This window comes from Thunnus albacares, chromosome 9, assembly GCF_914725855.1.
Source record: "Thunnus albacares chromosome 9, fThuAlb1.1, whole genome shotgun sequence".
In the NCBI taxonomy this organism is placed as follows: domain Eukaryota; kingdom Metazoa; phylum Chordata; class Actinopteri; order Scombriformes; family Scombridae; genus Thunnus; species Thunnus albacares.
In genome coordinates, this window is record NC_058114.1 from 18,680,563 (window position 1) to 18,705,217 (window position 24,655).

Below are 24,655 nucleotides of genomic sequence, written 5' to 3' on the forward strand. Positions count from 1 at the left end.
TCCATGTCTTTTTGTGTTCTATTTTTGTCCTTTTTAAAATCTGTTTCAAATTATACAGTTTAGGAAAGTATTATTAATTGGAATAGCCTTTTGTTGTTCTCTGTTTTTTTTCTCTCTTGAGGCTTGTTTTTCTCAACTTTACTTTTCTATTCTATTGCTGTTGATTATTTCAGCGGTTGACATTGTTTCTATTTACTCTGGCATGAAGGGCACACCTGCAAATACAATTAAAAAAAACAATTTAACCTTTATAAAAATTTTAATTGTTTTAAGCAAAATCAGACATGTGCGCTGTGTTTCTTTGTTTTTATCTCCTACATTTCTCTGTTTATTAGAACTATTACTTTTGAAACTGTCTGTGTCCCATTATTGTCGAAGTGTGATGCCAATACTCAGTGTTGGTTGGTTCTCTGGGAGGTTATGTCTTATGACCCCAGGGCCTCTTAAATACTTCCAGAGTGAAGCCATAAGAGACTGACCCCCAGCTTGACACGACAGATGACATAGTCTCCATCTGACTTGAAGTTTGCCTGTTAATTAAGGCTGTAAACAGGTGGGTGAGAGAGGCTTTGTAGCTGACTTTATACTTGACAATCAAACTTCCTCACTTGAAGTTTAATGATGTTTACTTCTTAAGGTCCCCTTGAAGGATGGAAATGCACCTTTCACCAAACACACAAACACACAAACATACGTCCGTACGCACACACACACACACACACACACACACACACACACACACACACACACACAATGTGAGGAATACCCATGCTCAAGTGCTGAGATCAAGTGTTCCTGCTCTTTTGTTGCTCCCACAGCAGAGATTCATTGAATAAAATACTTCCATTATTCACTTGGCACGCATATTACACCTGAAAATAACTATTGCCTCATGCATAGTTAGAAGGCAACCACAAGAGAAACAAAAACAAGAAGACAAAACAAGTTAAGTTGTAGTTTTTGTAATGAGTAGGCCACAGTATTATACTATTTCTTAGTCTGAGAGAAAATTTCACAGCTTATCGTATCCCAGTTTTTATTTAGTCATCATCAAAAATAAATGATTTCAGTAGAAGAAACTGAACTGAGGCTGAATATGTTGATACATAAGGGAGGATTCTCAAGTTAAAATGGATTCAGGCTTTAGTCTCAGACTTTGACAGTGATCTCTTCATCAATTAAAGGTTAGAGCTCCAAAACTGTAACTGTAACTGTAGGTTTTACATTGTAAGAGAGAAGATACTCGTGGAAACATTTTTATGTGGTTGAACAGTTAATACTCTTGGAACTGAGAACAACAACAACTCCAGTTTAAGAAAATACTCTGAATAATGACTTGTGCCTGACACAGTTTTTTTCTCAAGAAAGTCCAATTGCCTTATTAAAATCATTAAACTTACATCTACTACTTCTCCCTCATTGGAAAATCCTGAATCTATGAATATGCAAATATTTTTCATTTCTTAAGTTTAACTGCTAGACGCAAGATGTCTCCTACTTCACTGTGAAGTCCATTCTCAGTATTTGTGCACTGGAGGCTTCAGGTTTTCACATCATACTTGTGTAAGTTGTATACTGGACCATGACTGGGTCCAAACTAGTTGTGATGTCACAAATCATGTTCAAAGGTACACACCTTAAACTCAGAATTCTTGTGAGCACAGAGAAACTTCCCCCCTCCAGCAGATGAAATGTGAAAACAGTCTTCCAGTCTCAAACTCTGCACATACATCATTCTGCACAGTGAAGCTCAAATATCCAAGTAAAGTATAATAAGCAAAACATTTTTTGGGGTAAAGTCTTTGAGTAAAATATGCACAAATGTCCTTTATGCTGACCATTACAAAGTTTGAATGACATTTTGAGGTGAAAGTATATGGGACTATATAAGTGACCTCAACCTGCGCAGCAGAAATTATTAGACACCTTATGTAGACTGTTTGGCATCTGAACATGCTACAATATCTGGCGCCCTCTGCTGTAAGAAATAGGTATCTCTTTTTAGACCAGTGCAGGAATGAGGTCAAACGTTGTCCATGAGGGAGACTTCCAATTACCTCAGGAGTAACATTTTTACTGTACGCCTCCAGTTATTGTATTAAACTGGTCTCAGATAGAGTGTGTCTTAAGAGGTTGAGGCCTTACACTGTTGTCTTTAGAGCTTAGAGCTGGAGAGTAACCCGCTTCATTCTGGGGGTCCGTGGGAGAACTGACGCCAAAAACAACACACAAAAGAATGAGAAACAACAGCAGAGCACCAGAGGAACGCTTAGAGAGAGAGAAATTAATAGAAGGAGAGACAGAAAGAGATGGAGAAACCAGGGAAACAGAGAGAGAGAGAGCGTGCATGTGAGAGCTTCCCAGCAGTGTTCCACAGGGAGCTGAGAACAGAGGCCCTGTTGTGTGGACAGTCATAGGGTGCCAACAAAACACCTGGCAGAGAGAAGGAGTAGGGGATGACAGGGAGTGTCAGAGCTCAGAGAGACCAGGGGGACATTGGACAAAAAGAAGGATTAGGAGAGTGTGCGTGTGTACTAATAAAAGAGAGAAATAGAATGAGAAAATCAGTATGTGTGTAACCTATAAATATAACCTATTTAACTTGTGTGTCATATATGTGAGACATGAGTATAGGTACAGTACACGTGTGCTTGTGTGCACGCTGTAATCCTCAGTCAGGGTCCCGTGGGAAAGCTCTGTGTGTGTGTTTCCTGGAGGAGCCCCCCTGGCCCTGACTGAAACGTGACTGCACTCCAGCCAGGTCCTCAGCAGCTCAGCTCGGCTCAGCTCAGCTCAGCCAGGCTCACAGCCACCACCACTGCTGCTGTGAAGCACTGGTTTCCTGTGCACATTCCCCACCTCCCCGGCTGTGTTATTTTTGGCCCAAACAGAGGGGTACACAGCTACGAACCAGGGGCCTTGCAGAGGCCTTCGCTGTCCTTACTCCTCAAGGCCTGAAGAGCCCAGAGAGACACAGCTGAGTGTGCGTGGTGGATCTTCTGTCGTGTTTGTAGCCATTATGCTCTATTAATGTCAATGTCGGTCAGTCGGTCTGTCTGCCGCTTTGGTACAGACTGAAATATCTAAACAGATGTTGGATGGATTGCCATGAAAATGTGTTCAGACATTCATGTTCCCCAGATGATCCTTACTGACTTGGTGATCTCTTGACTTTTCCTCTTTTCCTCCTTTTCTCTTGACATTTGTGGCGTTGAGTGAAAACCTTCACTTATTTTAGATGGATTTTCATAAACATTTTGTTTGAGACATTCATGTTCCCCATAGGATGTGATCCCCTGACTTTTTATCAATTATCGGGTCAAAATGACAATGTGTCCAATACTCATTTATGACTAACACACTGAACTAAGATGGTGATCATAGTAAACATTGTATCTGCTAAACATCGGCTTGTTAGTACTATCATGCTGATGTTAGCATTTATCTTATCCTCTCACATCTGTCTCAGTCTTGTTTCACTTTATTTACCAGGGATCACTCTGTCTTGCTGTATTTTTAAACACATTGTTTTTGCATGTTGTAGCTCCCTTGTTGCTGCTGGTCACGCCAAGAACAAACTGCGTACACACAGTGTATAAAGCAGAGGTGAGCCAAGGCCAGAATTGAACACAGGCACAAAATAAAGTTGTTAAGGACTCCGTCGGGAACAAGAAAAAGCAGAAGGAATTCAGTGTTTCTGAACATGTACACAAATACTTTACCCATGCAGACTAGGCAACTTTTATAAACACTTTGAACGAATTCAAAGGGTTGTTCTGTATGTCCAGTGTTGATTAATATTTAGCACGTTACCTGCTGTGCTGTGTTTGTGCATTTGTTTTTGTGATTGGCTGTAAAACAAGAAATGAACTCATTGCTTGTCATACTTGTTGGTTTGGACACCAATGTTCCACTCATTACAACAGTTATATTGCAGTTATCCAACACATACACACACACACACGCACACACACACACAAACACACACGCACATACTGACACCAACCTCCATGAGAAAACAGCCCTATAAAATCATATGATGTCATTTCAAAACCAACACTGGGTTCACTTTTTTTTTGCATTACTTTGCAATATTCATTAAATTCAAAGGGTGTCTGTTCTATGTTGTGCTCGTCTAAATGCAGTAACCTGCTCTTACTCAAGACAGCCCACATTTCATCTCTGGTGTTAATAACAAAATTACATCTCACTGACTTGCTGATACTGAACTTTAATGAAATTCATTATCTTGTGGTGGCAGTGCACACAGTGAAAAAAGGTAAACCGAAGGACGTATATGACAAGGATGTAAAAATGTGTTGCATTTATGCATATACATGCATGACTCCATATGTGTGTTTGCGTGCGCATACACATTTATACAATCAAAACATGTTACAGGCCTGCACGTGTGCTTGTGCGAGCATGTAGGAAAGCATGTTGTCCCTCAAGTATAAAAACATAAAAAAGCACTAGCTCTAGCATGTGAAAAAGTCAACAGCTGGCCAACACAACAAACATGCAGTGATAACAGAACACACCCAGCTGGAGGAGGTGGGGAGGGGGAATGTCCTTACCCTCACTTGATGATATCGTCATGGCAACATAGTTACACCTGTCAGCCAGAGTACTTATCGGGGTTTCCGTGGTGCAAAAACAACACACATTGAATTAATCATTTTCCTGACTGTAAATCTCTGACTGTAAATCACTCTCTGAGGCCAGATGAGCTGTGTGTATATGTGTGTATAGAGTGTACGCTCACTGGTTGGCGCCAACATTACAGTATATTATCGATCTCTTGCAGGATCTGTCACACTTATCTCAAAAATTCCACCACGGCAGACAGAAAAATCTCTCCATCTCTCCATCATAGCTGCCTCTTCAGTCACATGTTCTGTCTGCATCATACTCAACCCCATCACATGTTTAAATGTGAACAAGTCCTGCAAACGCAACAGCATACTTGAGGGGGAAAAAAAGAAAGACATGTGAGGGTTTAGAGAGATCACAAATAGGGAGCCATGCATTCTAATTAAAGCAAATGTTAGACATTGCAACCATAGGTCTATGAGTCTACTTCAGAGTTGCCCATTCACCCCTGTGGAGCATTTCTCTGAAGTTTGAGGTGAATAACTTGGGTAAGTAGTGGTTACAGGATCTCTCTGTAATCACACATCTTGGGTTACAGGGCATATTCTTGACTCTACTTCCTTCAGGCTTTGCCCTCCAGGTTCTATACAAAGTAGCAAATCGGGCAGAGACGCAGCAACCTAATGTTGCCTGTAAAGAGATTTATAGCAGTTTAACTGACTGATCCCCGGGATAACTCCTCCTACTTCAGAACTGTATCAAGGGGTCAAAAAGGGGTCAAACATTATGTGACATAGGGCTTTATTTAGTAAGAGCATTACATCTACACATTCATATAGACATTCAAGTGAATGGATTGAACAATATGTGACACTAGCAAGCCAGGACTATACCTGGCAAACAGGAGAGTATATCATCTATGTATCTATGTATGTATTTTATCTACATAAACAACTGCTGGGTGTAAATTTTCCTCCTTCCTTCTTCGTGTGTATGTGTGTGTGTGTGTGTGTGTGTGTGTGTGTCATGTGTTGGTGTTGTTAGAGTATGACTGGTATGAAAGGCAGCGTCATGTGAGCACGACTTTAAATCTTATCAGCTTTCTCAACGTAATGAATGACATCAGTGACAGGAAATATCCCCATATAGCATTTCTTTCTGCCCCAACTTTGGGCTTGTTTTTGGAAACCACCCAGTACTGTGAACATATGTTTCCTCTATGGTGATAAATACTTTGAACAAACTTAACTTTACTTGTTGAAGTGTGTGCCAGTGTTCCCTACGGCCATGAATAACAATAAATTAGCTGGCTATGACAAGCATGGTTGTTAAAAGTTCCATGTCCTTGTAAATGTTCAGGTAATATTTCCTATTGTCATAAATATGTCTATTGTAAGTGTACAATCTATCTACTGCACAGCTAAAAGCTCTATGTCCTATTATGTTCCTCTCTGTTACTTGTATGTTGGTTCTGCAAAACCTTAATACACTGTGTCCACTCTTTGAAGGGTGAAAGATATTCAGAGTTATTAAGAGTTTTCCTACATCTGTCGGTGCACCATACAGTAAGGAGAAGATTTGAGGATGGGCAAACATATGTTGATCTTCACTGTTTCCTTTATATTCTTGCACTCCAATTTCTCTGTTCATCTCCGTCTGCTCACCTTAGGAAGTCGAGCAAGAAGAAAGCAGGACATAATTCGGGTTTCTGTGATTTTCTCAAGAAAATTCCCAAGGTATTGCAAATAATCAAAAATACGTAATTGAAATAACTTTTTTTTAAAGGGAAGGGTGGGGGGGCTTTGCAGCTCATGGAGTTTCAGCGGGTTAAAACACAAATTAGTGATTCACTGAACACGGATAAAAGTGTCTTTAAAGAGGCGGAAAATCTGCAAGTGGTGTGAGAAGCCTTACTTCACTGCTCCCAACCAAAGCAGCTTCAGGAGATTTTTATCAGGCCTACATTCAAATGTTCTCTGGAAAATGACAAGAAGAATTGTGCAACTGCATTAATGAGCCAAACCTTTTTTTTTTCTTTTTTTCAGAAGACTGTGATTTTTTGTTTATAACAAACTATTCGGGGATTTTTTTTTTGCTGTAAACACCAGCACATTGTCACATTTTACGCTCTAACTATTAAACTTTGCCTATTGTCATTATCATGACGATCGGCTCACAGATTATGTTTTGGCGGGGAGGAAATAAAGCCATTCATTCTTATCTCACGCAGGGTGCCATAAAATCTAATCAGATGATGATGATGATGATGATGATGATGATGACAGCGCGTCCCTCTCTCCGCCCTCAGCAGGAGCAGGTTGCGTCAAAACGCTCCTCCTCTCCCATTTGTCGCTGTGCGGTTCCCATCCCCATCACTGGAGCGCGGACAGGTAACCGCAATGTCGCACTTATATTCTCGTATAACACAACAATGAAGCGTTTCTACTGGATTTCCGGAGTATACAATAGATACATTTGATTAAAAAGGTAGGCTGTTTGTTGATGGAGCTGTCCAGTCCGAGGCTGTTCGGCTGTAGCGGGATGTGAGAGGTGCTGCGCGCTGCCAGACTTCATGTGATTATTATTACTAATATGTTGCGTGTTGTTAATTGATAACGTCATTATTTCTGTCTGTAGAGAGGTAGTGTTTCCACTGTGTTTCTGGCAGCACCCAGGGTGTTTTGGTTTATCTTGCCAGAGGCTGCATGGAGGCTTTGACATACGCTATCATGCTGCACCGCTATAATCAATATGTCAATCAGTGTGACGCTATAGGAAGCAGCTTTTAAACTCAAACCGATCAGCTTTGAGCATGTGATTTCATAATTGAGGAAAGAAGTGTGTGTTAATGTGTATGTGTGTTTATGGATGTGTGTGTGTGTGTGTGTGTGTGTGTGTGTGTGTGTGTGTGTGTGTGTGTGTGTGTGTGTGTGGCTGTGTGGCTGTGTGGTTCAGGTTTTGTTGGGATACACACAAAACAATCCCGCTTAGATCAGAGCCCATAATTCTTGTTGGATTTCCACAAGTCATTTAGATGATTGTTAAATATTAACATTCAATATGCTGCCTCATTCGTCTGTTTTCATTTCTAATCTTGAGGGTCTCAACTGCTGTTTGGCATTAATATGAATAAGGCATCAATGATTTAACAGGTCAGGTCTGCTCCTGACAAAAACCCACATGAAACACTGTTCTCCTCTCCTCAGGATGGAAGCCCTGTTGAATGAGTGGTTGTGGCAGGAGGAGTACTGGCTTCCTCCTGGCATCAGCTGGCAGGACATTGAGATGAAGGAGGACGAGGGCCGCTTTCCTCTGCCGAGAGATCTCATCTACACCTTGCCACTGGCCTTCGCCTTCATAGCCTTCAGATATGTCTTTGAGAGGTGAGAGGAGATATAACCCAGACTCCATCACAGTTGGACCGTGAAATCACAGATGCAAGATCTGCTTTTTCATTGTTGCCATTAACTTTGACAACTACTGCTGTGCTTGACTCGCTGGAGCAATACGTTTTCAATATATTCACAGCAGACCTGCAAGTATGATGTTAAATTATATGGTTGGAGTCTTTTGTTGGGTCAGAGCAAATGTTTAGAAATATTGTGTCTCGTTTCCTTGTTGACTTTCACTGGTCATGCTGTCTGGTTTGCTGCCTGCTATGCTGCCTGCGTAGCTCAGGATAATGGCTTAATTAGTGTTCCTAGTAGATGGAGGGTGTAGATCAGACATGCAGTGGCAGGCAGGCATTACGAGTAGGCAGTTTTAGCTGCTGAATGTGTGAAAGCTGTTTCTCCTCCTAGATGGACGGGGTCCAACCTTATAAAAATGTGATGTGTTTGTATTTTTGAGGAAAAAGAGGATAATAACAGTGATATGGCAATGATGGTGGTAGTTTCTTTATAGTGGATGAAGGGCTATAGCAAACTGCAGTTAGTAGACTTAACTGAACTTTCAGATGTTGCTCTAATGTGTTACTGATGCTGTGCTGATTCACTTTACTAATTGCCAGAAAAACTGATGGCCTCTGCAAGCTCTTATAGAGAGACACCAGCCACTGAGTGCTGACTAGAGAAAAAAACAAGTGATGGGAAGGTTTAATGTATATTCCCAGTTGTGCTTATTATAAAGATTCTGGTGAACCATCTAGAGACTGCTTAGAAAGGTCAAAACATGTCTGTGGTGACGGCAAGAGGGAATTGAATCGTGTCTTCTGGAAGAGATAATGACATGACAGGCATACCTGATAAAAGTGTGTTTGTTTGGTTTTTGAATATTCGAGCGACAGGAGGTGGATTTTATTCATTTTATGAGGCACTTAAAAGCCTTTTAAAGTTATGCTCATATCCAGAGTAGAGATGAAACAATAAGTCGATGTGTTAATTGAGAGAAAATCAATCAGCAACTATTTGATAATAGATTTGTCATAGTTCCAGCCTCTTAATTATGAGAATTAGACCCTTTTCTTTCTTTTATATGATAGTAAACTGAATATTGCACCTTTGGTTTTATGAAATTGAGAAGGCCATTTTTCATTTCTTTCTGACATTTCATAGACCAAACAATAAATAAATAAATTGATTTGAATTGATTATTTAGAAAATAATCATCAGATTAGTCAATAATGAAAACAATGGTTTGTTTCCCTAATCTAGAGCTACTTAAAATGGGTAAGCATGTACAGGTTCATTGTCCTGCTCACACATGTTAAGACAAAATCACAGCACTCAAATATGTGATCATTTGGTTTCAAGACACTTTCTGCTCAGGCCATGCCACATTTCTGCACCATTTAACTGATAGAAGGTGCTGTCATATAATACGTAACACAGGAAATAATGCAACATTTGTCATGTCATTTAAATTATTCATCACATACTCAGCTGCTCGCTTTTCTTATAAGTAGCAGCAAGTGTTGAAAACAGGACCGAGTGGCTTTGGAATTCACATAGATTGTAAATTGGCAGAAAACAAATGAGTTAATGCTCTCTTCTCTGTTTCTCAAGGTTCAGAAGTTCAGAAAAAAGTTCAAGCGAGGCAGCTTAACAGGGAACTCGCCTGGACACTTGACTAGTTCTGCTGGTTGATCGCTGGTAGCAGGACAAGAGTCGAGGATGACGGAGGCAGGATGTAAAGACATGTGATGGATGAACTGATAGGAGTCCTGTTTTTGCATGCTTTTCCTTATCAGCTACTATATTATCTGTCCTTATGCTCACAAGTTTTGTGAGCTTGTTTGACAAGACCTGTCTAAGATCGGTACGATTGTTATGCTCAAGCTTTGTTTGAACCTTCATCAGCTATTCATTAGCAGAGTAGTAAGTTTAACATGAGATGTATTAGTAGCAGAGGAGGAATCTGAATACCAGCATGCACCTGCGTGTGTGTGTGTGTGTGTGTCTGTGTATTCTGTAGTATTACTGTTAGTTGTTGTTGTGGATGTGCAAAGTTGAGTTTGAAGGTGTTGCTCACGTCTGAGTGGCTCTCAGTCAGCTGGAAGGTGAAAAGGTGTGTCTTCATTTGATCGTCTCGGGCCGCAGCTGTTTCCTATGTTGAAGTGGTGGTGGGGGTGTGTATGTGTTTTTATGGTTCCTGTAACCAGAGACTGTTTGTGTCTCTGAGTAAAGCTGTACTGACCTTCTCATTCTCTCTGATCTGTCCCTCCCTGCCCGTTTCAGGATGATTATCTCTGAGATAGAGTTACACACATGTGTTTATGCACGTGCATACACACACATACACACACACACAGACACACACATCTATCAAAGCATCTCTCCTGTGCTCATACTCACATTGTCCTTCTTCTTCTCTGTCACTCTGTCTGACTCCATCTCTCTGTAACACACACACACACAGATCAAGTGTCTCTTGATGCCGTATCAGCTAAAGACAAAGGCTGCGTGGCCAAATGTCACAATGCACCCATGGGAGCAGGTCTACAGGCTGTCAGGAGCAGTATAATGAGTTATCTTGTTGCCACTGTTCTGTACTGTACTCTGTAGGATCACATTGGACAGTTGTTCACTTGAATCCCTTTGGAATTTATCATATTATCAAGAATAAAAGTTTTTCTTCCTTGTCTCTTGTGTTCTGTGTCCTCTCAGGCTCATCGCTGTCCCATTAAGCAAACGTTTAGGTGTGAAGGACCGGATTCGGATTCGAGCTGCTTCTGTCCCAAAGCTGGAGACCTTCTACAAACAGAACAGTCGGCAGCCATCACAAGTTTGTATTTCCGTTCTGTCCTCTCTTATATCAAAAATATCTAGGTTCAGTTGATTGCAAGCATCTTTTTTTGACAATGAAGTCATAACCTTGACATCAATGCGTCTCACCACTTCTGAAACCAAATCTACGCCCTTCATAACAGTTCTATGTGTGAAACTACCACATGTTTTGACAGATATACTGTTTAACTTTGTAGAACAGACAGGCAAAGCCTGAAGGGAGTTCTCACCTGTAGAACTCTTGAGCCTCACACTCATGTGCCAAGTGTTTTTGTAATATATGAGAACACTGACGGAAGAAGGGCGAATGCATGTGGAAGTTTGCATAAATTTGCAAAGACCATGATTGATTGGGAGTTTTATTTGGATGAGTTGTCAACTTTCTTGGAACAAGGAACTGTTTAAAAAAGTCTGTATAAAGGTCCCAGAGAGATAAAGTGCTGGATACAGGAAATTAAAATGTTTTTTGGAAGGTTTGTTTGCTCTACAGGGTTGAGAAAATGTTCCTTCCTTTAAAAGTGTATTCTCAGTTTTTATCATCACATTTCACATTTCATTGCCTCCTTTAATGAAACTAATAATCAGAAATGCTAGATAACGTCTGCTTCAAAAAATAGCACAACAATGTACAGCAATTACTATATAATTGCAATTGTTCCTTTGTGCAGAGATAGTTTTGCTCTTGTCCCTCGTCAGTGAGCAGGTGCAGACATGTAACAGAGAAGTTCAGGTTCACATGGAAATTCTCACCCTCGTTTTGGTTTTGGTCTGATGTTACGACATTGATGTTCTTGTGCAGACAAGCAGGACTTGCCTGTCAGGACAAGACATGACTTGGCATATCAAATGAGAATGCACTAATCCATTTGCACTTATCTGTGTCATGTGTCTGTGTATGTTTCATGCATGTGTGCATGTATACATACCACCATGTTTGTCGCTGTGTCCTGACTTACTTTATTTGCAAATTTCTTTGTGGCCTGAACAACCTGCAGCAGCAGCAAAAGGCCAAATACCAGGTCACAGTCTTCCAAATGATTGATCCTCTAAGAATTGATTGTGCTAAAATAACCACCACCTAATTTTTTAATACAATAAGCCAGCATAGCTACAAGAAAGAATGTTGTTTAGCTCTGACTCAGATTGACACACTCTTAAGTAATTAAGTTTCTGCCAGCACAAGGATCTCTTCAAGAGAAACACAGCCCTGTGTAAAGTATCAGGGTGGAGAAAGAGAGAGCAGGGAACATCAGACAAACTGTATTATTGTTACAGACTCATTGGTGCAGAACAATTGGTTGGATTAAGCACATTTAACATTGCAGGAGTCTTCCATTTGACAGGTGGAACCTGGTACAATCTGCATTTTCCTCTAATGAAGAAGCAACATAACTGTCAGAGAGATCAGCAAGTAGTTTGGGCTTGTAATATATCAAATCTGAAATATTGTATCTCAGACAGTGAGAGTGCAGCCAGCAGCAGGCTGTAAAAAAACTACTTTGCCAAGAAATGAAGTGTTGTTAACTTAATCATAAAAATATTCTCAAGTGTGAAATTCATTTGAACCCTGTGTTTGTGTAAATATGTCTTTGTATTTGTGTGTATTCAGAGTGAGGTGGTGAGTTTGGGGAAGCAGTGTGGACTCTCCCAGAGAAAGATCCAGACCTGGTTCAGGCACAGACGAAACCAGGACCGACCCAGCAACACCAAAAAGTTCTGCGAGGCCTCGTGAGTTGTTTTCTTTGTTCTTTTTCCTCAAACGTTGTTTTGCACGTGAATAAAAGCTGCAGTAGGCTAAATGTTTCGGAAGAGTTCATATTTCTAGGCAACATTAACTGGAGCTGTAGCAGAGCAGAGTGCCCAACCATTCAGTTTGAGATGGTGTAGATTTGCACTGTTTGGCAAAATGCCATAAAACTAAACAGCTTGAAGTGAGAGCTTTGTGCAATGGAAACTTTGTGCTTTCCTGTTACATGATGTCTCTCTTCAGTTTTAAACTCATGCTGCTACCTAGTTTGCCACCAATGTGCAAACAGCCTACTGCACATTTCACATCACACACTGCTTAAAGCAGCAATAATCATTATATTTGACGGTTGGTATATGAAAGGGGTCACTCATAGTGAGAAATCCTACAGAATTATCACCCAATTCTGCACCTTCCCTCAGCCCTACAGACCCTTTTAGCGACTTTCAGCTCATTGTTTTGGGTTTTCTGCCCCACAACTGTTTTGGTTCACTCTCACCACTCTTAAATTATTGTTTTTGGCTGCAGCAGGCAGCTGTTTTTAGCTCTAAAAATCAACTGTACCGTACGTGTCCAACCCCAAACAGCAGACAAACAAAGTTAGTCGCTAGCTGGTGAAGATAGCAAAGCAGTTAATGGCTGAAGATTTACAGATATTTCCCTCAGGTGTTGTTAGAGAGCAAAACAGTAAATATTGGACTTAAATTCATCAGGAAGACACAAACATAATTCCAAATAAATGCAAATGTTGCTCTGTATCTGCTTGATGTGTGAATAGGCAGCTGTTTGCTAACAAGTTTGTCATTTCAACTTCAAAGGTGATAATGTACTTAAGTGTTGTTTCCATAACTTGTTTCGTTGCCCCAAAGTGGTCAAAAAAATATGTTATTGGAGGGTTAATGTCTCTTTCATTCATTTTACACAGTGGATGGTGTATATTTATGTTTTTACTAAACTTGGAACTTGATTTAACAAATTGAACAAACAATGATTTATAAAGTCACATTCTTATGTGAGAGGCTCTATTTCAAAGTATGAGGTTTACTTTTACAGAGTGACTGTTTTAATAAAAGCAAAGTACACAAATTTCTGTTTGAAGTTTGAGCCATCTATTGTTTGATGATTTTCTATTGTTTAAAGATTTTCAGGAAGTACTTTATTTCCAAAAGGGAATTACATCAGTGAAAGTTCAACATGTTGGAATGAAACCTTTCATGTTCATGTGAATATAGTACAGATGTAACAACATGCATCTTTAATATTTCTTCATGTCTTAAGTTAATTTATACTGTTGCCACTAACAAATGATGGTTTATTTTTATCTATGCAGCTGGCGTTTTGTCTTCTACCTTGTAGCGTTCACAGCAGGGCTTGGCTCTTTAATCAATGTAAGTCTGTTAATCACTTTATTATATTTTATTTTAAACAGGCCAAACAATTTATACAGTGTGTAATTAGGTGTGAATGTGATAGATTCTTGTAAGATGTGAAGATAATGAGTATTTATTTCATAGTCCTGTGTGATATCATTGACACACACTGTATTATTTCTATTTGCTAAGACTCTGCTTTGGTTTTTTTTTTTGATCTTCTAGACGCCATGGTTCTGGGATCACAGAGAGTGCTGGAGGGGTTATCCCAAACAGGTGAGGAAGAAACAGTAAGTTTTTGTCATTGATTTAAAAAAAACTGCCATGTCATGTTCAAGGAACAATCTAACCTCAAAAATGCTTTTCCAAAAAATTCCATTAAGAGGCGTCAGTCATTTCAAATGCTTGATTACTTGTTGTTGAAACTTTTTTTATGTAGATTCAACAGAATAGGGTGAGATTATACAAAATTACATAGTTATACAAAATTGTGCTGAAATGACTCATTGATTAAGTTAGTAAGCCAACTGACAACTATTTTGATACTTGATTAATCATTCAGGTTATTTGTCAAACGCAAATGCCAAGTATTTGCTGTTCCCAGCTTCTCAAATGTGAGCATATGCTCTTTTTCTTTGTTTTATATCATTGTAAGTTAAAGATCTTTGGCTTTGGATTGTTGGTCAAACAAAACAAACAAACAAAAATCACCTTGGTCTCTTTGAACTTGTGATGGGCATTTTTCACTATTTCCTGACAATTTATAAATCATTTGTTGATTAATCAAAAAAGAAACTACAGATTATTTGATTATAGAAATATTTTTATATGCACGCCTAATACAAAATAGATTCTACATGGTCTCTGCTATCTAGCATTCTGGGACAACACCCTTTATGAAGCAGTGAGTAAAAAAACAAAAAAAAACAATAGCTGCAAGGGGACGAACAAAACAAAGCCTTTAGTCCATGTAGAAGAATTTGTCCTCTGCAGATTTTGGCTTTCTAACACAGATTGGTCAGTACACCCCACCCACTTGCTAACTTTCATCTCCTTCACTTCCTTTACAGCAGAGTTTGGCTGCACACTTCTGTGTTTCTTTTTTTTTCCCCCTGAGTTTGGCAAGCTAATAACTCTGCTGTGTTGATGACAGTTAGGTATGCCTGCAGGTCGGCATTCCTCCGGGGAAGCCATCCTTTGCTCGCAGGGTCTCGGCCTCAAACGGAAAACACTAGAAAAAATGCAAAGCTCCGTCTCTCTGTATCTGCAGTTTGACTGATTACAGCTCCTGCAGGCAATATTGCAGCTGACCTTTTCCCTTTTCTGGGGTCATGTGGCCTCTGTCAGAGAGAAAGGATGTGTTTTTAGAGGTGAAATTCTTCAGTCAACTTCCTTTCATTGTGTTGCTGGAGACTTTGTATTTTTTGTGTGTTTTGATTCCAGATAGTACACCACCACTTTCTCTAGCTTCCTCCTTTTGAGAGCAGATTGACAGTTTATTGATATATTTACTATATGGGAATGTACAGGAGTTTTTACAGTAAGTGGCCATCCAGAGCTTAAGAAACACAAACATGTCCTCAGACAGCGTGAGACTGTAAATGCTCAGCCGTGTGGAATAGTTTGAGGACAAAGAGGCTCTTTTGGGGGTCCCATTAACTCCAAGGCCCCAAATCTTCAGATCTTTCTTAGCACACACATGCAGCAGGGGACAGTCAGTCTGCAATATCAGTCCACTCTACATGTTAAGCTCTGGAACCGTATGCAGCTGAACAACATATGTTTTTGCGAAATAAATATTTTATCACAGTAATTTACTGTTAAGGCGCCTGGCAAAAATGTGTGTTTTTCTTTGTTATCTAATGCTTCAGCATATGTCTACAGTATGTTTTCCTGAGGCTACTTCAGATAAGCAGCATGATGGAAATGCTTCTCTTGCAGTCACATACCACTGTATGTATCTGCAGTAAATTTTGACTCCTTGTTTCTCTCTTCCTCTTACCTTTTAGCCTGTGGCCGAGGTTCATCACTGGTATTACATCTTGGAAATGGGCTTTTATTTGTCGCTGCTGCTGTGTGTCTCTGTGGATGTCAAGCGAAAAGTGAGTGTGAGCCCCCCCACCCTCGCCCCCACCCCAAACACACACACACATGCTTTTCAGAATGAAGGCTTTTCACATGGTTTCCTCTGCATTTCCTCTTATCTTGGGACTTAGATTTGAAAGCCAAATGGTCAAAACCAAAAGCTAAATGTCATCACTCAACCACTCAGTCTTGTTTTTTTTTTTCCCCCCGCTAGTGTAATCCAAATGTTGTTTTTCTCTTGCACGATTAAACTCAAACAGATTATGCACTGGCTTATCTCCTGTTACATCATAACTTTGTGTACTTTGCATTTGCTCTCATTTTAAAACTGAACGTTGCAGGATTTAGAATATTTAATACATGTTAGCACTTTGTGTAAAATTCACTATTTGCATTAGTTCTATACACATATATCCAACAAACTTTTATGTGCTCTAAACTGACCAGTTGGACTTTACTGTATTGCTAAACTGTATTTTTACACATAAATTACAATAAATTAGCACTGTAATTCACCTGTGTTCCATGTTTCATGCTTGATCCTGCAGCTTTTTTAGGCTCTATTTCCTAAATTTTATCCAAAAAAAAAAAAATGTTTTACGCAGCTGGGGACTGATTCACTGATTTGCTCCAAACTCCTGATTAATGATATTTGAGCTTCGAACGTAACAACAAATTACTCCAGACAGCATGTCCAGACAAATCTGTCATTAAAATCCTTGCACAAAACTGATTTACAGGACCACAGATGGAGAGCTGCTGAAGTTTGGGTTATGCTACTGAACATGTTTCTCATACTGTGTGGTCTGTGTGCGTGTGTGTGTGTACTCATGTGTGTTTCAGGATTTCAAGGAGCAGGTAATTCATCACATTGCCACCATATTCCTCATCGGTTTCTCCTACTGTTCCAACTATGTGAGGGTTGGCACACTTGTGATGCTGCTGCATGACTCCTCTGACTTCCTCCTTGAGGTAAAACACAACACCTGAAATTAAATATGTGTGAATTGATTCTTTCAACGATGTTGAGTAATATTTAATGGATTTACCCAAGCCGCCTCTTTTCCACCGTACACCTCCTCATTCCATTGCTATGAATGAGTTCAAGGAAGAATAAGGGCAGCAGGGCGGAATTTCACAAATCATGTGTACATTTCAGGTTTGGGAAAAAGGAAGGAGGAAATACAAAAAAAAGAAAACAAAAGCAGAATATGTATTCAAAGTTGAATGAAAAAACATTGCACTTGCTGTTCTATAGTCTGATTCTTCTTCAACTCTCCTGATAGTCATTTTGCACAAAGGTCACAGGGAACCTGACTTGAATACAGGCATTGTGTATTTATTGCGGAAGTATTCCCATTCTTACTCTAACACTTTATAACCCCTCACTCAGGGAACTAAGCTGTACATAGAAAAGCATTATGGTCCACAGTAAACATAAGACCTGCCCATTGTGGCTAAAATTCTTACCTGCAAGTCCAACAGTGAGACAATAGGTCCATTGTCCTTGTTTTTCAGGCTGATTTTCCTTGGTGTCATGTTTCACTGATAAAGGCTGAAAATCAATCTTGTCACTGTCATCTCAGAGTTAGAGGAAATATGTCGAGCCAGTCATGTGACCTCAGGCGTGACTGGGTGTCGGCTGGCGTAATAATAATAAGAATAACTATTTGTATAGCACCTTTCATACAAAAAAATGCAGCTCAAAGTGCTTTACAACAAAAGCAATTACATGCACCAAGTGCTGCACATCAAAAAAGACATAAAATGAACATAAATCATTCGTATTCAGCCAGTAACTCATCACAGCCAGGCATGTGTTTCTGTGAAGAGTACTGTTTGGTAGATGATAAATTAGTAACCTTAATGTATTTAATAGTTACTGATTATTTATCACATTTGGCCTTTGAAAGTCAATTCTGAAACCAGTTGTCTAAATTAATTCATCTCTGTCTTGGCATTAATTTTATAATCACATTCAAACAATGGACATCTAATTTTGAAGAAAGATTTTTCAATTTCCTTTTTTTGTTAACACTGCTACTCTGATTTCTACGGAGGCCCCCCAGGGGTCAAGGCAAGATTTTTTTTGCATTCCCTTGCAATATGTTTTGCGTTCTCTCACAATACTTTTGTGTTACCGCGCAATACTTTTCTTCTTCCATTCCTTCTGAGCCATATGTCTACTATTTCCACTCGCAACGCCCCAGTATGGATCAGCTCACTGAATTTTACTTTGAACTGGGCAATGATATGCTGATATAGTACTACTGCTCAATAGGCATGGTTATTTAATAAGTGAAAGTAAACTTAAACGAATTCTTAGATCAAGAGGTCTCTCCAGAAGAAAGCAGTACGGTAATCTGCAGGATGCTTTCGGTTTCATATGTGACCAGTTACTGTCCTCAGGACAACTGCATGGATACAGATGGATATATTCTAAATGTAGAGAATATGGCCTTCAAGTAAGAAAAGAGGATGTCCACCTGATTATGCTGGATCCCAGAGGGGTTTCACGGAGGAAAAGGAGATGTCTCCAGAGATAAGATCAAGATCATAAGAGTCAATATAGCAGATGAAATTTGGTCCCTTTGAGAAGTAATTCCGCCTCTTTCTGTTCAAAGTAAAATTCAATGAGTTGATCCACACTATGGCATTGTGCTGAGAGAAACTGAGCGTAAATAGACATATGGCTCAGAAAGAATGGTAAAAGAAAAGTGTTGCAAGAGAACGCAAAATTTATTGCGAGGGAACGCAAAACATATTGCGAGGGAACGCAAAAAAGAAATCTCGCCGTGACCTTTGAGGGGCTACATAGATTTCGGCAGGCATGTTTGAAGTATATTTTATATTTAGAATAAAATGGTCTCAGTCCTTACATTTTTCCTTTGAACATTTGAACATTTACGTAGTTGAGTTATTGCCAGACATTTTCTATATTACCACAAATCAAAATTGATTAAATACAGTCATCATACCTCAACTGTTAAGGAGACTATCCAGCCCCTAAAAAGCTGTCCTATCCATTGACTTCTCTCAAAGCATCGTTTAACAGAACACTCTCTTTATTACTCACTGTTAGTTGCTCTGAAAACAGCACCAACTACAGGTCTTGTTTAACTATTATTTGTCATATGTAGAGATAATCATGTGTGGTGCTTGAAAATAGTTAATTATAGATGTAAGCTTGAGGAGTGTTTGTCATTAATATTCATTCATGATAACTAACAAGGACTTTTTGTTCCTTTTTCTTTCAAAAGTCTGCTAAGATGTTTCACTATGCTGAGTGGACGAGGACGTGTGACTCACTGTTTGTCATCTTTGCTTTGGTCTTTTTGGTCACAAGGCTGGTGGTGTTTCCTGGCAGGTAAGGCATTGTGGGAAATGTGGTACTTAATCTGTGGAGGGGGTTTTCGGATTTATGCCCGGTATTCCCCTATTTGGAATTGATGTTGTGCTACCAGATGTTGGAACTTCCCAGCAACAAATCCAGTAAATTCCACATAGGCTCAAATTTAGGAGTCACCAATTTTTTAGGCATTTTTTAGGCATTTGCACATCCTGGCAATGATCCAGCCCAAGGTACAGTCAAAATACACTCTGTTTTTTGTTATATATCCAGTGCCACGTTTTGAAAGTTGTTTTTGTTGTCCATTTAGTCTGTGCTAATGTTTTGTTCGACCTGTCAAGGATCCTTTGTGTCGGATCACCCAACTGTGTCCATGTCTTGTATTACCTCAAAATGACCTAAATCTTTCAAGAGTCCAGAGCGTTCAACTAACGCCTGACCTGCGTGAAAACTGTATTACTGTGTTTGTTTTCCAGAGTGGTCCATACAACCCTGGTGGTGTCTCTAGAATTCTTCCAGCCCTTCTTTGGTTATTACTTCTTCAACACACTGCTGTTAGTGCTGCAAGCACTGCACGTCTTCTGGGCTTACCTGATCCTGCGCATGGTCTACAAGTTCATGTTCTTGGGCAAGGTGAGAGGAGTGCATTGTTAAACCAGCAAATGAAGGGGAGCAGGGAATCAAACATTTTCATTTAATGTTTTTTTAATTTCTTTATAGGTGGAGCGTGATGAGCGCAGTGATGAGGAGAGTGAGGTGGATGAGGAAGAGGAGGAGCCTGAGGAAGAAGAGGATGAGTGTAGCTGGGAGCAAAGGAAGGGTGCAATCAACTCCAAACTGGCATCGCTGGCTAACAACTGTGTCCTGAACAACCTGACCAACCAGAGGAATATAAACAGCAGACTACCCAAAGCCAGATAGTGGAGAAACCCTCTTCCACATCTACCAAGCCTCACTGGAAAAAAAGTTGTTTTCCCTTCTGCCTATCGAAGATGAACTAATTTCTGACATATGATACATACATACAGTATGGCTTGTGTACATCCAACACGGTCCATTGATGATTTCAGATCAGGGTAAGTTTGCATTCTGCTTTTCTTTAAAAAAAAAAAAAAAAAAAAAAGAGGGTGAAGAAGCACAAATGATTGTAAATCCACACACTTAGTGTGAGCTTAGGAAGCAACGCTATCACTACTGTCACCAACTCTACTGTGTATTGTAAAAATAAATTTGGCAAAACATGGAGACAGTGAAAATCCCATTACATAAAATCATGTTTTGTTTTGTTTTTTTGATTTTGTATTTATGCTGTTTCTTTTCATTGTATTATAATAAGTTGTTTGTAAATACATAAGGATACAAGTAGCCGGACTGTGCTATAATACATTTATGCTTTCTTAGGTCAACAAGAAAAACTGAATGTTTTTTATACAGAATCATAAAACTATCATCTAGTATATTGTATAATATGTGTTAAACAAAGGAAACTAAAGCTAGAATTAAATAGTAATTCACTCCCCCAGCTTTGTATCCACATACACTGTATGATTGACTGTACATAGACTATTAATAACCTTGATTGTAGGAAATCTGTTGATAAACCACTTTATAGACTATTTTTTATGAACCATTTAGTCAACAGACAATTTTTATGTTGTTATCTGTGACAGAATACAAACTTCTACTGCAGAAACCCCTTAGGGATGATAGAAGTTATATTTTTCCATTGACAGGAGCTGGTTTTGTCAGTTAAGCTCACCTCTTAGAAGAGATATGGTGCCCCCTGGTGCACAAAGAAGAACTTGTCCTTGTAGAGAAGGCCCTCCCTGTGTCTGATAAAAGTGATGCCTTTGCAGAAAATGTGTTGCTCCTAGAAAAATGGACTTAAACCATATGTCTGTGTGTTTGTTTGTTTCTTTTTTTTCTACTTTGAATATCATTTTGACAGGCAGCATTATTTCTCCACGAGGTTTTTGGTGAGGTTTGCTCTACTGGACTTTTGTTTTGTGCCTTGGCTGCTGTTTTCTACACTACTCTGTGACTTTGATATCAAGCTCTGTGTGCAAGTAGGATTAACTTTACTTAACAAACACATGGGCCAGGCCTTACTGTGAGTGGATTTAATGTTTTGCTGAAACATTTGGTGAATTGGGTAGTGCCTAGGTAAGCCATGAAAATTATGCACATATCTGCAGACGGGCATTAGTGAAATGTGAGATATTTTAAATTTTAAGGTCAAATGCTTTATGGCTCAGATGAAGAAAAGTCTTATTGAAATGTAAAGATGTAATGATTTTCATAAAGGTTGATGGCATATTTTCATATGAATAAACTAGACTCTACTACTTTATTAGGAACAGGAGGTAATTAGTGAAATACTTGTATTTTACTCAGATTTAATATGTATTTACCCAACAAAGTGTACTGGTTAGTGTCTGTAAACTGTTGTTTTCAGGTGGATCACCATAAGTTTGTGATTGTCAACAGTACAGCACAGAGATATTTTTCAAAAACAATCTAAAACACACTACACTCATGTCATTCACTACCAGAAACTAGTGTTACATTTTCATAGGTTCTCTTTAAGATAATTGGTTGCTATGTCCACATGCTGCATCTATTCATCTTTTATAGACAGACAAATGTGATAGGAGTAGAAACACTGTTGTGTCTGAACAGGCCCACAATACAAGGTAGGATTTAAAACAACAAAGTTATAGAGCACTCAAAGGGCTGATCCACAGAATAACACACTTAGACCCACAGTAGAATAGTTTTTTTAATCAAAAAGAGATATAAAACTCATAGCAGGAAAAATGTGATGTTTCCATTGAAGTAACACTTGACTGTTCTCTCAAGAGTGCACATGGATGCTTTGTTGATTGTGTGGTCAGCTGAAAAGTTTTAATAAATGAAATCCATTAAATAACACAACAATGTTGTCTTATTTAAAGTGGAAGATAAACTAGTCTTGAATATGTGTTAATTCAATTTGTCTCATCTGTTTATATGTTTATATTTCATCATTACATTACTTTTCATTCAGTTACATCACACACCATCATGTGACCATCCTCATGGTGACACACCCTCTGAGGGGCACTGGACAGGGTATGGCATCATCTACCTCAATGCAAGTGTCTATGTAAGGGTCCAGCAACACCATATTTGGGAATGCTTTGTTACTCTTTTTCTCACTGACCAGGTATATCTGTCCGCTGACTGTGGTGCAGCCACAGAAGAATTTTCTTCTCAGACATTCCTCCTCCAGCGCAGTCCACTCATCTGTCTCCTCATCAAAACGCAAAGCTTGGTCTCCAAACAGGTAGAGGGCACCGTTGAGCTCAGTAGCAACCAGGTCATATCTAGGGAAGGGGTTAATAAAAAGATCACATTTTCACATAATTTCCCTGCAAACTGAGGCTGAAAGATGAATGTTTTCCAGACATTGATACCTAAATAATTAAATGTCAGGTTTACAGTGTCAGCGAGTGAAGCTGAGAGCTACTTATAAAGAGCTGGTGCTGAGACACACTCACCGTGGAAATGGAGAATAGGAGACCACATCCCACTGATCCTCCCTCACTGCGTACTTCTGAATTCCACCGTACACCTCCCCGTTTTCATCCAGACCGCACGCTACATAGATACATGACCCCAGAGTGGCAGTGGCTGCCCTCTCCACAGCCATAATCATGGGGCTGACCCCCTCCCAACCCTCCTCTGACCCCAAGACCAGCCTTTCTACATCATCCACAAGCCCTTCATCCATACTGCCCCCAAAGACATACAGTACTGAATCCAGTCCTATGGAGCAGTGGCTGTGCCTGGACTTCTGCAGGGCCGGCCCATCCACCCACCGCTGGTTCCCACATTCATACATCCTGACCCAGTCCACACTGAACCACAACACATCACGGAAGTAGCCACCTGTCACAACCACACAGTCTCCTAAATGATGAGAAAAAAGACAAAATAATGGTAAAAAAAACAACCACATGAAAATTCTAATGTCCATTCAGCCCCTAACTCATCATCATCTTAATTTTCATCATCATGAACATCATAATTAGCAATATCCAACCATTACCTACTGCAGCTACAGAGTACTGTGTGAGGTTCTTCCTCTGCAGAGGTGCACAGCTCTGCCATCTACCACTGACTGGATGAAACTGGTACAGTGCCTGTTGCTCCTGATCGTGAGGTCCACCCAGGACAAAGAGTGTTTCTCTGGCCCTGGTTCTTGGTATTGACCTGCCTACTGACCAAGAAGCTGGAAAATGTTCATTCATCTTGCAGATGAGCTTGGCTCTGGGATCAGAGCTTTTCATTCTGGTCAAAAGTCCAGTGATAAACGGTAAAGACAGTGACTCAGGCCTCACCAGCTCAATGAGCTCGAGAAAGTGCTCCTCTCGTTTAGGGTCAAATGACACCCAGCGTAGGGTCGCCTCAACAGCTAGATCATCTTTATGGATGGCCAGGTCATCACTGGCAAGAAGGTGTGCCACCGTCTCCTTAGACAGGTACACAAAGTCCTCTTCAGCGACAATAGCAGAGAAGTGTGTGAGCACCACCTGTCGTGCTGCGGCGTAGAGCTGAGTGCAGCCCAGCTGCCAGGCATACGCCATCATTCCCAAACAGTTACTGAGGTGCAGCTCACGCTCGAGAAACTTGCAGCACAGCAGTCTGGCTCGCTCTAGTTGGAGGAAGTCTGCAGTCTCAAGGATCCCCAGAACGTTTTCTCTGTCCAAAGCTAGACTGGATGTCTTGCTGTATTCCATCAGGACCCGGAAATGCTGCAGGCCCACACCTTTGAGCTCAACATGCCTTTTGTTGCTCTCTACGCCACAGCCAAAGAACAGAGCCCTGAAGTAAGGACTCTGGAGAGCAAGCTGTTGACGGTTGACATAAAAAGACTCTCCCTCTACCTGTAGCACGGCATCAGGGATTACCTCGGGCTCAGAGTCTTCCTCGAGTAAAGCAGATTCATCCTCCTGCTCTGAGGGAACTGTAAATTTAAAGCTTTGAGGTTTCAGCTCGGTGTCTGCTCTGCAGGCCATGTCACAACAAACTGCACCTCTTTCTGGTTTACAGCACACCAACTAGTGTTATTAATAGATTTGCCCCCGGCTGCCTGCTGGCTGGATGCAATGCAGGGAAAGGTCGTCAGTTTGAAAACAGATGCTAATTATAACACAGAGAGCATCTGCTGGGCAGGGATTCAAAATGAGCACACATTGTCTTATCAAATAAACTAAGATCATTTTACTTTTGTCGTGGGGGCAAC

The 24,655-nt window shown here is 40.1% G+C and overlaps 2 protein-coding genes across 5 annotated transcripts; one reads left to right on the forward strand and one right to left on the reverse strand.

Moving 5' to 3' along the window:
* The first annotated feature begins 6,895 nt into the window (after nt 1–6,895).
* LOC122988498 (ceramide synthase 2-like) lies at nt 6,896–20,504 on the forward strand. 3 transcript variants are annotated; one of them, XM_044360841.1, is made up of 11 exons: nt 6,896–6,983; nt 7,800–7,976; nt 10,698–10,815; nt 12,427–12,545; nt 13,895–13,952; nt 14,160–14,210; nt 15,944–16,036; nt 16,863–16,991; nt 19,280–19,386; nt 19,845–20,001; nt 20,089–20,504. In XM_044360841.1, exons 2-11 carry the CDS (start codon nt 7,801–7,803, stop codon nt 20,287–20,289), a joined length of 1,209 nt encoding a protein of 402 aa, XP_044216776.1. In that variant the 5' UTR covers nt 6,896–6,983; nt 7,800; the 3' UTR covers nt 20,290–20,504. The 3 variants fall into 3 exon arrangements, with proteins under 3 accessions (XP_044216776.1, XP_044216775.1, XP_044216774.1); XM_044360840.1 differs by having other exon boundaries at nt 6,952–7,080; XM_044360839.1 differs by lacking the exon at nt 6,896–6,983 and adding an exon at nt 7,117–7,167.
* Nucleotides 20,505–22,129: 1,625 nt separating this feature from the next.
* LOC122988497 (kelch-like protein 23) lies at nt 22,130–24,576 on the reverse strand. 2 transcript variants are annotated; one of them, XM_044360838.1, is made up of 4 exons: nt 23,459–24,576; nt 22,908–23,319; nt 22,571–22,733; nt 22,130–22,262 (listed from the first exon to the last, which is right to left on the reverse strand). In XM_044360838.1, exons 1-4 carry the CDS (start codon nt 24,426–24,428, stop codon nt 22,152–22,154), a joined length of 1,656 nt encoding a protein of 551 aa, XP_044216773.1. In that variant the 5' UTR covers nt 24,429–24,576; the 3' UTR covers nt 22,130–22,151. The 2 variants fall into 2 exon arrangements, with proteins under 2 accessions (XP_044216773.1, XP_044216772.1); XM_044360837.1 differs by having other exon boundaries at nt 22,130–22,733.
* Nucleotides 24,577–24,655: the final 79 nt, after the last annotated feature.